The 17,020-nt window shown below is 35.5% G+C and overlaps 1 protein-coding gene across 1 annotated transcript in view; it reads right to left on the bottom strand.

Annotated features, from left to right (window-relative positions):
• The window catches only part of LOC104160400 (S phase cyclin A-associated protein in the endoplasmic reticulum-like), a gene marked incomplete at its 3' end in the record, with an annotated part of 128,296 nt that overhangs the window by 106,076 nt on the left and 5,200 nt on the right, over positions 1-17,020 (bottom strand). The window contains 2 exon segments of the mRNA XM_009698512.1: positions 5,022-5,219; positions 11,215-11,285. Coding sequence (XP_009696814.1) covers positions 5,022-5,219; positions 11,215-11,285 — 269 coding nt within the window.

Below are 17,020 nucleotides of genomic sequence, written 5' to 3'. Positions count from 1 at the left end.
TTGTACAAGCATTAAGCCATGCTAAACAGAAAGTTAAAAAAAATATAGAACTAAATTTTTACATAATAGAATTCAGCTTTTTTGAAAGGAAAAAAACATCTGAAGCCATTAATTCATCCTAGGAGGAAAACATCTCAGAAGTTAAATTTAAAGTACTTTGAGACTCTTCTAGATTTACTGTACCCTTAGCTGCTGGATCCAGTTGCTCAAATTCATCAATAAGAGCTTCATACAAGTGTGTGGTGTGTTGTTTCTTTTTTATATATATACACATACATATATGTATAAACATAAATAAACTCAGTTGCTGACACCTGAAGACCATAAAAGAATAGCAGCAGAAAACACATTTCTCTGTTGCATTAACCAAACTTCCATTGGCCAAAATTGACTACAGAAGCTGCCTTCCCCCATCTACAAATAACGTTGGGCTTCATTCCTTTTAACATACAGAAAGAGATTTAAAGGCATTACTATTTCTTTTCTGCCTAAGCTTGCCACCCAAACTCAGAAAATACTAGGTAATAAAATATTCTTATAAATATTAGATACACAGAAACCTAGCTAATGTATAGAATATCCATACAATTTACATTTTGAAATGTTGAATGTTATAGCCAAATTTATTAGAATACATCTAGTCTCTATCACTATTGCACGAACTGATTTATGTACAGTAAGATGATGCTTAAACTTGAGAACTCTATTTATTTTAGAAATAATTCAACCATGTTAATCATATCTTTATATACAAAGCAAAGCCATCTATATACATGATTTCAGAGTGCTCAATTCCAAATCAATAGCAAAATACCAACTTCAGCAGTGCCCAAACCTGAGAGAAAATATACACAACCACCGATCCTCTTACACACATCTCCACTGTTTGTATCCTCACCACAACCCGTTCGTCTGCAGTTTCAACCACAACCAGCCACTAGAGCCCTTTCCGATTTGGGAGCAAACATTATCTTCAGTGACAACGCAATCAATAAAACTATACCAACTTGTAAGAATACAAGAGAGCAAAGGGTAAAAAATAAAAATAATTAAAAAAAACCCAACCAGTTTTATACTAGGTTAATCTGAAGGCTTTAAATACCAGAAGTTGTCACATTTCATTTTTACACGGGTCTTCTTTTAAGACAATCTTTATACAACTAAAATATTCAAATAAAAGAGCATATACCCATTTGACCAAGACATAAGTTTGACAAGACATCACTTAAAAAGCTGAAATTAAGGAAGTTTTTGATAACATGGATTTATTTTGATGAAGAGGATTTATCAAAATCCCACTAAAAAAACCAAAGAAGGAAAGGTTAACAGTTTAACCATTTTGGTTCCTTATTTAATATTGTTTCCCACATACATCCCATAGTAAAAATAAAAATGGTACTTCACGAAAAGAGCTAACAAGATATTCTGTCAAATGAGTTTGAAAAGTAAATGTGGCAATATGGAATCCTCATTTGTCAAAATCCTGTCAATTCTTTAGGTATAGCAGAAATATATTAATCCATTTTCAACTGAGCTGATGTGTCTGTTGGTATCTCTTGTAACATTTTAATCACTACCTACTTTTCTATGTAGTATAACAAGTTTGCAAAAAAGAACATAAAAGTGAAGCTAATTCATTGTCATTTTTAGCATGAGCTTTAGTAAAAGCTTATTATAAATGGAATTTTCATCTAAAAATATTCAGAAGATCAGTACTGTCATACATAAAAGTGGAAAAAGCATAAGAATTAGCTGAACTTTTCTTGCCCAAAGAGAAACAAATAAAAACACCCCATCCACAAACAAACAACAACAAAAAAAACCCACTACAAACCACCAAGCAAAAAAAGCCTAAGTAGTTCTGCAAAGCATGGATCTAGTGGAGGCTGTTATCCCATGATCTCCTTACTGGTTTCTCTGGTGCCAGAAGTGACAATGACATGCACTTCAATTAATTGTTATTAACAAAAAAACCCCAACAAAACAAAAAACAACAACACACACAATTCCTCTTCCCTCAGTTGATGCATTCATGTTCTCTTGTTTTCTCTCTCAATTCCCTGGTGTCTAATAAAGATTGGGTGGCAGTTTTTTTCTGCAATGTGAACCTTAACAGGATGTCTTCTTCCAAGCTAGTCATCTACTCTCATGAAATCTATGACCACTAAATTTAAATTGGTCCACCGATTTTAAAACTTATGGCAGGGATGACAGAAAATCATGGCTATACAAGGACAGACAAGACACATGGCCTCCTAAGTCCAGAAGCCTAAGAAAAGGATTATACACATTCTAGACATTATCATCCTGACAATGAAGCTTAACATATTTTGCCACGCCACATTTATATTACCAGTATTCTACCAATGACAGAGTTAGGGAGATACCTCCTTAGACCATACAGAATTCATATCATGCCTTATATGATGCCATTATTCACAGACGCCCCATTCAGAGGCATAAAAACACTTTGCAATCTCCCAATCCCGCACATTCGAGCAATTGGAGCCATCCCTGGAGTAACATGCAGAACCTTGCTACCGCCATCTTTCCTGCAACAGTGGACACTCATGCTGACACAAAACAGGGAATCTCAATTCTGTTCAGTGCTTTAATGTTTTCCAGTGGCAAGAAAAGGCACAACCAGCGATCTTTCAAGACCTGATCACGCACGACCAGATCAGTTAATACAAAGCACGAAACTCTGTGCTTGGGAGTAACGTGGTAGCAACGTATACCGGACTACCAAAGCCAAGGCAATAAAACAAGTAACTGTTTTAGATAACCAAATGATGATTATTTACCTGAACTGAGTCACACACGGACAAACTGTAACAATCAAACTAAAGACTGAGTTAAGCTATTTTCAGACAGGACACAGGCCTTCTACTAAGCTACAGGAATTCTTGAAACAACGTCACACGAGTGTTCCTTAATAAATACTGTTTGCCAACTGAACTCTGAGTAGATCACGATTTTAATTTATGAACTCCTAAAAGGTTGAGGTACTACAGTAAGCACTTTACTACAGCAAGTACCACAGCAGCACTTTCATATTCCATAATACGAAAGCTGCACTTAGACAAGGTATTTCAGTTGGAGGACAGAAAGCACTGCCTTTTCACGATCACAGGTGAGGAAGGCTCACAGTTTCCACAAGGATCTGTTGCTTGTTATCACTAATATTCCATGCAAAATTAAAACATACCTCCACGCTAATGATGAGTTTGATCACTCCCTAGTTGAAGACTATGCATGTAGTACCAAAACTGTTGCATGCCTATGAAGAGTTATGTAAAGGACTCACTTCAAAAGAGAGCAGTTAGAATATTCTGCTGCAAGTGATTAGCTAGAACACATCGACAACTTCACCTCTGGTAGAAACTGGACTGTATCTGCCAACAATAACTCCCCCCAAATAAATATTGACAATCAGTAGAATTGATAGAAGTGAAACATTATTAGTAAAAATAATTTGCAAGACTCAACAGTTTTATACTTCATAGCTTAATTAACAAAAATGTTAGTAATTTATCAAAATAGTAATAATCATCATTTAACAGTAACCTTTAAAAGAAAATCTCACAAACAAGAGACCATAGCACAAATGTGTATTCCAGCTACTCGGGTAAGGCACTTTTTTGTGCTGAGAAGAAAGATCTTTCAAAAGGTAAAAGCAACAGGAATGTTGCATAAATTTTATAACACATGACACTGGCCTCCCCTGTTTACTCATTTTTCTTTTTTTCCACCTCTGTTTTGCAAACAAGTAACCTGATGTACACAGATACATACATCCACTAAAATGAAGACTTTTCACTTAGGCTATGTAACATCTCCATCTAAGAACAGATCAAGTAGCATGATTAAAATGCTGAATGATATCTAACTCCAAAAATATGTGATAATGATACAAACACACTTCTGTTCTTTCAGTTACAAAAGTTTAAAATGGTAATCTAATTACAATGCAAGGCTGACTGATTTTCTTAGACCAAAAAATTCTCCAGAGAAGCTTCCTGAGCAGGAAGACAGTTCAGCAACAAAAAGTTAAATTGTGTTAGACCAACCCGCGATTTGGAAGCCTCTAGCTACTGTTCAGTTTTCAAACCTGCTTTCAATGAAATGTATTTGTACGCTAATCTCAAAGTCAATTTGGCCTTGCTGATTACAGCAGAGAACTAGATGCATATGATAAGGAAAAAGTTTACTTAAATTGATATATGTAATTTTTTACAGTGATCAGATAATCATTTCCAGAACGTGTTGAGTTTTCAGCCATGTTTAGTATGAAAACATAAGTCATATCTTTAACATTTCTTTTATAACATACTCTTCTGGCTTCTCTTAATGCTTGCACTAAATTCAACTTCTGAAGAATGAGTGATTTTTATAACATGACAATGGTCTTTCTATGGACCTACTAGAAAATCATCATAAAACTTAAAATAGATGCTCAAGCTATTACAAACACTGGTTATTCAAAATTAGGAAGCATACCTTACAGTAACATTCCCAACCAGACGCTGTTTATGCTTGACCACTAATCATTTTCTTAACACCACAGACAGAATCAAAAAAGTGTTATCACTGCGAAAAGGGAGCAATGTATCATTAAGCCACTTAACAGGAAGCTAACGAACGTGAAAAAGGCTGAATCACAACAGTGCCACCTAGAGTAAAGAACATTACAGGGAAAAAATAAACAAACCAGCGTTCAGTCAGAAAATTAACAAAACCAGAACTCAATAAGCAAAAACTGATTTCATCAAAAAACTCAGACCTAATAACATTATGTACATCACTACAAGTTTAGGCATAAAAATGCCTAAGATGAATGCATCTTCTTAAATCTGAATAAATATGCCATCAGTTTTCCTATTTACAAGCCTTTACTAAATACAAATCAAAAATTAACTGTTTCTAAAGCTCTTCCTCCTCACTTGTTCTTTTTTGTAAAGTATAAAAAAAAGCACGATAAGAGTCATGTGACAACAGGCAAAGAACAGCTGAAGGCTTACCTTGCATTCTACTACACTCTGATCCGATTCACATGTAACATAGATTTCATCAACTGCTCGTCTGAGATTGTCAAAAAGAAATGCCCAGTATCGAGCTCGCAGATCAACTTTCCGAGGCTGTCTTGTTTTTGTTGGGCTTTTGTCAAAGTTTTTATCACCAGCTGCTGCTGATGTTAATTTACAGTCTATGGTAGTGCTCTGAAAAAACAAGATAAAATGGAAAAAGAAAACAACAAACAGACATACAGTAAGGGGCTGGGTTTCTGTGCAACACACATTTTTTCAACATATTCAAACAGTTGTAAACAAACAAAGTTGTAAACATTTTTCACTGAAGACTACACCATCCCACTGACTTGAGTTTTTTAAAACACACTTCCTTATCCTAAATATAGGCAGCAGCTATGTAGAACTAGATTCTGTTTCTTTGATATTTATAACCCAACATCCACATTGCACAACCACAAGATATTCTGCCTCTTGGCACACTGAGAAGTTACATTTTTCTAATTACATATCCTGTAGTATTTATTCTGACAAGTATGTGCATCCAGAGATGAAAATAACATTTTACTAATAATCATACTAGCAATATTCCATCACAGTTAAATTCTGTTACCAAGACATTACATATGACTTTATCGTTTTTAAACCCTCATTCTAATATATGAGCGTTAATGTCAGTGAAATGCTGATGTGGCCAGCCCTTTGATCGATATGTTGTAACTACACTGCAGAGGAGATGCCAGCAAGCACTGAATTAGTTAGGAAAGGAAGATTTCACACTTTAGAAAACTACTTGTACTAAGATTTCCACTCACCATATTGTTAACATTGCAAGCTCAATTCAACCCAATCTAAGTGCTGTGCCAATGAATCAAGTTGCTCCTACTTACACCAAGTTTGAAAGTGTCCTCATGCTGTTTCAAGTCGTAATTTAACAGCTTTGACTACAACAAATCTGTTTTGATTTTCAGTGTTAATGTGCAGACTAACTGATCTAGTATGGCTTTGCTGCACAAACGCAGAGGACTGCCAATACGCTAAATGCAATGGGAGGGAAGGGAGAACATCCAACTGTCTTCACAAATGCGCACACAGACAGGAATCCCTGTGTACCTACTTGGAAGTACTGTTAGGCCACCTCAGTGTCACGTCTATGTTGACGTTGTGTGTTCAGCGTAGTCACTCATATGGGGATATGCCTCCGTCACAGAGAGAGACTGTCACTTGTCTGCACAAGATACTCCAGAGGATTCTGAAGCATGCCTATTTGGCTGAAAATACCAAATCAGCGCTTGGCCCCATGACACTGTCCTTATTAAACTTGAAATTCTCTCCCACAACAAAAACTAAACAGAAAAATCCTGCTACCATGCCAGACTTCTATAAGCTTTGCATTCCATAGTAGTCAGGTGGATAAGCACATCCAGTAAACCCAAAGTGATACCCAACCATGCGCCATTTTGTGATGGAGGTATTAGCTACATGCTACAACAGTCCGATTTTTGGCTTGGGGTTGTCTTTTGTTTTTTTCTTTTTTATTCTTTTTTTTTTTTGGGGGGGGCGGGTGTTTGTTTCATTAATGCATTCACTTTAACAGCACTTTTAATGCAGTTTTGATGCACTGGTCCACTGTGCCACAGACCTCCAGAAAAATCAATTCTTACTGGAGTACACTTGTAGGGATTACTGTGAAATTCCATTCTAAAAACTCTACTTTTGGTGACTGAATAAAAACAGTCAAAAACCAACACTGCACAAGCCAGTACACAGAGTTTAGAATATCTAATCATTAACTAGAAATACTATAAATGGCAAAACAATTGACCAGGATTCAAGCCTTTCGTCCCCTCTGCAAAAAGCTAGGAAACAATTTCTTTGTGCCAAAAGATGAGTTTAATGGCTGGTAAGTTTACACTTAGAGACAGAGAATTCTTACAGAAAAGTCATTTTAGACCACAGGCAACATAAGGTAATCAGGACTGTAGCATAGTTTTGGATGGACTTATCAACAAAGTACTTTTAAGGAAGAGCTATAATAATATTTTAATGACGAAATATATAGAAAAGAGACTCAAAGATTGTACAAGGTCTAGAGAATATTTTCCTCATTCTCCTTAGGATATCTGTTTTTTGTGGATTCCTCTGAATTCCAACAAATTGCGCCTAAGATACATGTTTCCTAAACATGCAGGGAATTTTTTGTAAATGAATTCATATTTCTCATGCTCAAAATACGGAATGAGAAAGTAGTCAATAACCAAATTTTTTCCATCTTTGTAATTAGGGAGGCAGACGTAGTCCTGTCAAAATGGTTATGCTCTCACCAATGTTTGTGTTCAGATTCTAATTCTTCTGTAAGAAGGGGATGAATAGGAACGTGATTTACTACAATCATACTAACATCTCTACTGCCCTTATATATATCTCAAAATGCTCCAAGTGTACTCCAGGTGAACCCCAGCTAATGTATGCACGAGAGACATGTTCAGAAAAGATGCATGTCATAAACAACCAATGAACAGGAATTTCAGAAGGGCTTCATATGTCAGACTATTTCATATTTTTTCTCCTATGACATAAGAGCCACCTCTTAAAGAACTGCTTAGAGAAGGATGCTCCTTAGCCGAGACCTTGGATATAAACCTTTAAAGCAAAGCTTATACTGGCTAATTTACAGCCCCTTTAAAATACAGTTTATAATGACACAACCTTAACTACAGAATCATAAATAGCTATATTAAAATAACAGTGCCACCTGTTGCTGTCTGCATTTATAAAATGTGACCTTAGTAAAGTGATTAGGTTTCTACTCATTCTGCTAATATTGTTGATATAAAGGATCACTTGTTTTATTATGGGAACCATGCATAATTCCCACTATTTGAAAGATACATTTTCAAATGTATCTTTAAGCCAGTGTCATGGAATATGTTTTCTTATTTAGCAATAAATGTTATCCATCTACTGGATCTGTCATCCATTTATCATCTATCTTATATGTCAGCTATATTTTAATTGGGAAAACAGCATGTTGAACTGTGTCAACTACTGTAAGTTGTGGCAGTTCCATTATTACCCCTGTAAGCAGATTTCCAGTGTCTAAGTAAAACCTAAGCAACATTTACAGTTACTCATATTCCAGTAGAACATCTTTGAAAGGATGGAAAGCTCTGAACTACCAAATTTCTTGGAAACACAATCACACAAGCAGGTAAGTATTAAGTTGGTCGTCAGTTAACAGAAATAGTATTTTAAGTTCCCGATACAAGTAAGTTCTAACATTGTACATTTGAAATTGTCACAGCCTGGTACCTGCCAGTCAAGGAAACAGAAGTCAATTTTCAGAGAAGAACCCAAATCCTGTCCCATGTTTGGCACTTCAGTCTCCAGAAATTCCCCAAAAAAAGATCAAAGTCAGCAAACTGCTTTCAAACTTAATCAAGTTTGACTGGCATCAACTTTACTGACATGAAAGCCAGTATTCACTTAAATTTAAGAGTTGCAGCAAAGACTAATTTCAATATAAAGATACTACTAATATTTTATACAGACTGCTATATTCCGTACAATCATTTACGGCAAGCAGGATTTCTGAGTTAATCTGTATATTCTTCAGCAGAATCTTTACCTGTTAGCATCCTAAGTAAATTTTCTAATGAATCAAATTCACCTTTTACTGTGAAAAGCAAGAAATGCTGCAGTAAGTACACACTTTTCGAGACTGTAGTTTCTGTGCCAATGTACAGCTATAGCTTTATTATTATTCATCCTCCCAGGAATTAAGTTTTAATTAAACAGTATTTATTAGAAGTATGCACTTTTGACCAGATCACATTTTTTAGTGTCATGCTTAGGTTGAGAGTGATGCAATAGTGAAACTAATTTTCCAGAGATGATCATCTCTCGATCTCTCCGGTATTCTGAGGGAACACATGAGCACAGGACAAAATATTTCTAACACTGTAGTCTGAAGAATGATAAGGCAATGATCCCAGATCTTCACCAAGGAGCTATACCCAAGCCACATACACTCCACCTACATCCTTGTGCCTCGTGCTTCCAACTAACTCTTAGCAGATTTTTCACTTTGCTTTGTAGTTGAGGCACAAGCCTCTTTGCACTGGCAAGATGCAAGGACACAGAATCAAGCTTTTCTGAGCAGAGTTCCAAAGCTCCAATCCTGCAAATTTCTACAGATCATTCCTAACTGGATATAGGTACTTACTTTTGAACCTTCTAAGGGATCTCAGAGTCCTTAGCCTTTGACAATACACTTATCCAAAATTTAACCTATGTTCAACAAGTTTGCAGATCATTGCACATTACCCCAAAAAAACCCCATAGTAGTTACAAACACACCAAAAAATAGCCTACCTTGCCCTTCCCCCTACCCTCAAATAATATGCATGTTTACTCAAAGCGTGATGATGGCTCATATAGACATGATCTAGCAGGCCTACAGTGAAGCTTGTTCTCACTAGAAAAAAAGAACAAAACCCACCCAAGAACAGCAAAGATTCAGAGGGGCTAGTTCCTACTATCTCACTTGCAGTGACAGTTCAAACCTTCAGTTGCAGAAAATGCAAAGCTTTTGTACCTCTGAAGTTAAGTAACATAGGAACATTCCTTCTTACATCTCAAGCAACTCAGTGTAGATGATGAATCATAGAATCATAGAATCATTATGGTTGGAAGAGACCTCAAAGATCATCAAGTCCAACCGCCCATGAAAGTGGCATTAAAACTGAATCTTTGTTCGTTTTTTTTTCCAAAAGAGTTTCATAACTTGCCGTGGAGTTCTGGAAAGTATGAAGTGTATATTTATTCTCAGGATGCCAAAATTTATTGAATGTAGATTTGCCAGGACCCTACTGAGAGGAAGATGAGGCTGATAAGATCATATGAAAGAGTTCTTGTAAGTTTATTTTCTTGAGATTAGTGGCCCCTTTATGTGTAAAGGAAAATTAAAACTGAAGGCTCAACAAAAAAGCCACCAATTTACAGCCATATCCAATGTCTGAAACGCAGCAGAAATAAAGGTGCTGAATGCCAAATTGAAATGCCAAGATGCACAGACACTCATCAGTCCATTTCAAACCTTAATTGTACCCACTAGAAACTCACTGTTTCTACAATATAGTTTTAGTATAGCAATCCCATGCAGAGCCACTGAGTAACAATCGAGTATTCTCCTAAAAACTCAGTATTTACATAATCCAGAGTGAGTAAAATAGACAGAACCCAAACTATGTAGCACATTACTCTTACACCTAAAAGGTTCTGCGGGTAAATCCTCACAAGGAGCCCCAACTGCATCAGTAAAATTCCACCTTCACAGAACATGAAAGACAGGATACACAGTGTTTGTAACATACTAGCACACGAAGAGAGAACACAAGGTTAATAGTTGCTAAATTGAATTGGGAAAATAACGTGCCTACGTTTTAAAGATGCAAATACATCTCTATGGAAACAGAACTTCCCTCCCCTCAAAAATAACATCTTCCATATGCCATATTATCAAAATCTGACAGACTATGTCAAAATACTACATGGCTAAAGCCATACTAATGGCCAAATCTATTAATCAAAGAAAAGCAACTGTTAAAAATATTAAACATGAGGACAGACTGAGGTATTACTTTATTAATATAATAAAGATTGTCAGTCACATAGAAAAAACATGAATAAAAATAAAAGCAGTTTCTTCTTGACACTTCTCATTGGGACTTGCTTTCCAGTCATAACTCTCTGAAATTTTACTCACCTGGACTAATTTTTTCCAAAATAGTTTATACTGACTTCAGTCATTAACACACAAGGTCAAGAAATAAAGCATTTCCTTAAATTAGAAATTGGGCAGAAAGGTAGCCTCTGTATAAGCACCATGCTTATAGGAAGAATACCCTATATCATTTTATTGAACAGCACTTTTAAAATAACTTTAATGCCAAAAAGTCATGCATCCAGAGGTTAGGAAGTGCCAAAAGTAAAGGTTGAGGAAGTTAAAAAATGCCAGAGTTGACGTTAACTTCTGAATACTTGACTTTGAAATTTGTATGCTTTCAAAATACAATGTATGCACAGTTTTATTTATGTATTATTCAGCCAATAATGTATTGGTGATATCACAAAACAGTTTTACGTCATAAATTTTAAAGTCATAATAAAAAAAATTAACAGATACCGGTTTTGCAGTCTTATGTGTTCCTTGAGTCACCCTCTTTGTTTTTCCACCAGCTTGCCATTTTGCTTTTCCTGTGGGAGACACAACTGTTTTAATCAACAGTAATGATTTTAATTAGACAGAGCATTTCAAAATGCACGTATTTAACCTTGCAATGTACTGATATGGGCACATTTTATGAGTTAAGACATTTGTAAAACTGTATATTCCAAATATATTCCACAGTTCAGAATGTGGACAATGCCAGAAAACACACAGAAAATGAAACAAAAATTCAAAGAAAGGCAAGAATTACAGACTTCATTAAACAAAGATAACCTACCTTTCAGTGCTCAGTGACTCTGAAAATCATATCATTACAATCCAGAAATCAAATATGATACTAGTTTTCTACATAGATTAAAAAAAATCTGCTCTTGAATGACTGCTCAATCAGATATTACAGAAAACAAGGAACATCTTTCTTAGGAAAAATAAATGTAGTAATTTAGGTTTTCTTGAACTGTTCAAACAACCTACCAGTAGACTTAAAAATTTTATGCCAAGAAAACAGGGAAAAGCAGAACTTAGGACTAGATTTAGTTCACTTACACTTATGTTGCCAAAGGAAGAGAGAAAAACACTCACAGAGTATGAGTCAGTCCCCTTAAGATATAAAATGCCTTCTCAAATGCAACTGTCTCCCTCCACTGCTTATATGAAGTGAGTTTACCAACTATGCTTCCAAAATCAGTTTAAATTCTCACAGTCAGAAAGAATGATTTCAGGTCTCAGTGCTACGGTGGTGGCAATTTCTTAACTAAGAGTTATCTTTGCATAGATAAATTTGTGTTAGACTAGACCTACCTGACATGTTTGCATTTAATCTTTGAGATTTGCTCAGGGGTAATTAAAAGAAAAAAAAATTTTCTTTTTTTTATTCCTCAGACTTAGTATTTAACTCACACAACATGAAAATCATAGGATCCAATTACCAAGAATGTAAGCAAGTTGAGACAAAATACTAACTATGGCAAGAGTCTTCTAGCATAGATTACATTTAAGTAAAAGTTTCAAGATAATTTAGCTGGATGAAATCAAGCAAATAAATGAATTAGTTAAATACGGTTCCTTCCTAAACCACAGAGATCATTCTTGAATTTCAGAATTGTCCAGTTGAATTTTTAACAGTTCTTAGGCCAAATTCCCTAACACAGTCCAGCTGGTTTACATCGCTCTGGTTATGTAAAGCAGCTGTAAACCTGTCTTAATCAAGCAGTTGTACAGCTGGTTTGCATCATTGGCTATTCTAGGGAACAAAGGCCTTTAATTTTAAAACAAATTTAAACTTATTTGCTTGATAATTAATTTTTAAAATGCTACATTAGCCAAAGCAACAGGTACAAATTAATATATTGAACTCAATTTAGCAGCGTTCAGGAAAAATTTTGATCCAGCTACCATTCATATAAAAACTTCCTATTCACTAAAAAGCTTAAACTGCGGATCAGTTCCACATCAGAATTACGAGAACTGAAACATTTCAATCACCAAAGTCTCTCTTCTGACATGATTTACATTCTGCAAAGACAAGATTATGAATGCAATGGCATACAGAACTTTCACAGTGGAAAGGTTTACAAAAAAATATGGGTATATTAAAATTACAAAAGGGCAGATGAACACCAAAAAAATATGCAGTCTCTTTAGATTCTACAAAAAACAGAATACTAATCCATTATTGAAGAACTGGGAAGTGTCTGAACAAGCCCCCTATAAAGACAAATGCAAGGTTTCAGGTACTTTCTGTATAAGGCAGATATTTATACAAAACGTACATAAATACCAGGTTTTGCAAACTTAAAAGCAAATAGTGTGCAGCAAGGACTAATTTTTTCTTAAGGTGTATAGGCCAGAAAGTTTTGTACTTCAGCGGCAGCCACATTTCCGAGCTTTGTTATTCTTTTTCTTCTAATAAGTGCCTCTGGTTATTAGAAGACATCTTCCTTTCTGCTTTTGTCCTTTTATATTCACAGGTAGTGACAACACAAGAGCACTGCTCAAAGGTTATGCACATGTTCAGTGACTACTAGTATGTAAGTATAAAATACTAGCATTGCTATGAGATGCATAGGAACTCAATGACATATGAAGAGCATTACCTGCTAGGAATGTACTGAATTTTAAGGACAGAACAACAGTGACCAAAGATGAACATCTCTTAGCTATTAAGTTGCCAATATGAAATATATAAAGTAGCAAAGTCTTGCAGCATTCAGGGAGCTACAGTCATATTTTACACTTGAAGTCCATTTCCTCTCTGTCTGGTAATTATGAAGCACACAGGGTTTATGATTTGTGAGGACTTCCTGTCACAAAAAGCTAAGGTGCTGGTATCGCCAAAAAAAAAAAAAAAAGGCCATTGATAAACTATTTTCAAAAGCTACCTTTTACACTAACAATCTCAACAATCAACCCCCTCGTCTCTCTCTCGTATCAGTAAAACTATCCAAAAGAAATACGGGAATTGCATTTAAATATAGTAATCAATATAAGCCCTCACTTCTGCTCTCACTATGGCAGCAATCAACCATGTACGTTGTTTCAGTGTCTTTGACACTGCTCATCATCAGACCAGCAGGAACGATAACACTTCTCAATTATATTTCTTTTCATCTCCTTGAATGAACCTAAAGATACAACTGGGTAAGCATTCGGTTCTTATACACAGTGTGAGAAATCTACTCGGTCAGCTCTCTTCTTCCATGTTATCTATAAAATCTGTAAGACAGTGAGTCTACACCATAGTGCCATCACTACATATAACCAGTCTGTACTCCAGAATCTATCTTACTAGCCCAGTTGGAGCAGTTGTCCATCTTAAGAAACATTTTCGTAAAAATTAGGCTTGAGTAAGACCTGGTTGCCTGAATCTCATTTAAAGTAAGGCAGAGGCATCCGCCTGGAAGAAAAAAACAGATCAGACTAATTATTTTTGACCCGTTAATTGAGCAAGCATATTGAAGTTTCTAATATTATTATAAATCATACCTTTTTAGAAGTTTGTAGAGCACTAGTAGATATTATTTTTCTAATCATACAATGCTAAAGATCTGGAGAAACTACTGCCCTCAAGCATGGATATAACAAAAATTCTCCATGTTTTTCCACCTCCAGATTGAATTACAGCAATATATTTTGCACAAAATTACTTTTACAAATCACTGTCACTGTCTCATCCACAATACAATGGCCCTGTATTCGTCCATCAGCACTAGACTAGATTCCCATTCATTTCAATGAAATTCAAGGTTTGAAACTTCTGAGCCTTAAAGAATACCCTTACCTTCATGTTATATTCTGCCAGTTACAATCAGATCCAATGTTGCTAGGGCTTACACACAAAGTTTTCAGTCATGACTCTTACAACTTGGCCAAAGAGAGCCAAATTTCATGACTTTCATCACATACTGCAAAACCTATTCACTCCATCAGGCTCTCACTATAGCAGTAGATTATACTGCAGGCTCCCCAAAGCGTGCCAGGTACCCTTCAACCAATAAAACACGTTTCCTTACCCTGAAATGCTTAATCTACAAATGAACTCTATATGGCGAGAGCCCAAATGATTTTAAGCAAATAGGAAATAAGAAGGGAACAGTTACAAATACAAGATTTTCCAATTTTTTGACACATTTCTTTACGTTCCAAAGGTACCTTACCTTCTATTAACATTTAAATATCAAGCCTCTGTGATGTTTTAACTGTTGCTAATAGCACAACTTAGACTTCGTAATAAAATTTGTGTATAGTGCTTATGTGCATGCAGTGCCTCAGATTTCATGCTAGGCATATAAAATAATTACAAACGAAAAAATTCTGAAATCCTCTATTTGAATGATCACAGCTTTCCAAGGTGGGCAAGATGTAAGTGACTGCAATAAGTGATTGGTGGCCATAGGTTTGGAATGCAAATTTAATTCTGGAGACAGAATATCAGACTAGTGAATTTTTCACAGTTAGAAGACTCTCCGACTAGGACACAAAGTCAACTGTACGGTTAATTAGTCTATCCAACAGAATCTGCTGCATATTAATGAAATCCGTGAAGGGCTATTTTAATTTCAGTAGTTGAAATGTGCTAACAGTCACTGTCTCTTCTAGATCATTGCCACCGTGTTTCCGATTTTCTCATGTCATTGATTTGTAGTCACAACTGGGATTTCAGATCCGACATAACAAGGGTGCACGCTGCTTCAAAACATGTAACTGGAGTGCCACCTGCCATTCCAGAAATCTCTGTCCTTTTTCAGGAAATATTTCTTATTGACAGGAACCATGTATTTCCATTAAGGAATTAGAAGGTTTTGATTGCATTCTTTTCATTATTGCTCTTTTACTCATGTCCTCTATATAAAATACACAAGTCTTTCAGAGGAAAATTTAAATGGTAAGAAGGACACAAGCGCACAGTTTTTAAAGGAAATAGAAAAAGAAAGGATACAAACAGAAAAAATGAATCCAGCATTTTAATTTATCAACCCTCTGTAATGCTACCACTAGTAACAGGAAATCCCATACCCCCACTGTTTCTGCAAGGAAAAAAAAAAATCTAGTAATGAATAACAGTAGATAATATAAAATGTTAAATCACACACTATTACTGCCAAAGCAATATCTCTAAACATTATGAGAAGAACAAACTGCCCAAAGACAAAATCCTGGCTTGTACAGAAGAGTTGCAGGATTGGCTCAGGCAACCTGAATGTTTGGCCCGATTTACACAACCCCTGAACAAGTTAGAACTGTCCTAATTCATAATACTGCTGTATCATTCCTCAGGGACAAAATACATATTGAAAGATCAGCATAAAATGAACCAGAGCTCACTGACACCAACATATATATATACCCTCTGAGCCAAGACAAGGGTCAAGAGATAAAGGATTTGGCTCTGCCAGACTTTCATTAGCCACAAGTTCCTTTCCAGAGGGAAATTTCCGATTGAGCAATTTTAATCAGATCCCTTGTTTTGTGCAAAAAGGTCAGTCTATGATTTAATGAAGAAGCTTTAAAAAGAAGAAAGTACCAGTGACAAGAAGTTTAAAAATTACAATGGTGCTAATACAACCAAAAGAAGGAAATTAATATAGCTGCTTGGATTTTAATTATCATGCATAACAATTATTTAATGAAAGCTAAAAATTCACTTTTACGTTCATTTTTCCTGTTCTGGCAGAAAATGTTAAAGCAAACATTCATCTACAACTACATACACTTTTAAGGAAGAAGCCCTACTCGAAAATTTCTAAAAAAAAAAATATATTACAAGCAAGCTAGTATTAAATAAAATAACAGACTCTTTAAACAGAAATTGAATCAACTCACAAGTAGCTCAAAAATACTGTTACAAATATACTCCATATTCCCTTCGTATATACTCATTCATATTACTACCTTCCCCAAAAGTGTAATTCAGAATCTAAGAATGTTTTGGGTTGCAATTCTGTTCTGCTTAAATGACGTATGTGACTAGTGCAATAACATCAATGGATCTACTAACACACTCAAGAACATGCAGGCAAATCTAAGACTAGCAAATAGATAAATGCATCTTCTGGAGACAGATATAAATGAAGCTGCCACAAGAATAGAGACCTGGCCCACTTAAAAATCCACATATTCATGATAATAACTGAGTAGCTGCTGCACGTGATCCAAAGCTGGGAGGTATGCATTTTACTTGGTCAGATTATGCTCAAGTCTTCAATTATTTCCATTTTCTTTTCCTACATGTAGCTAACAAAGATTCGTAGTACATGTTTTC

The sequence above is a fragment of the Cariama cristata genome, unplaced genomic scaffold (assembly GCF_000690535.1).
Source record: "Cariama cristata isolate BGI_N322 unplaced genomic scaffold, ASM69053v1 scaffold3274, whole genome shotgun sequence".
NCBI classification, from domain to species: Eukaryota; Metazoa; Chordata; class Aves; order Cariamiformes; family Cariamidae; genus Cariama; species Cariama cristata.
This window is presented reverse-complemented; position numbering and strand designations above follow the sequence as displayed.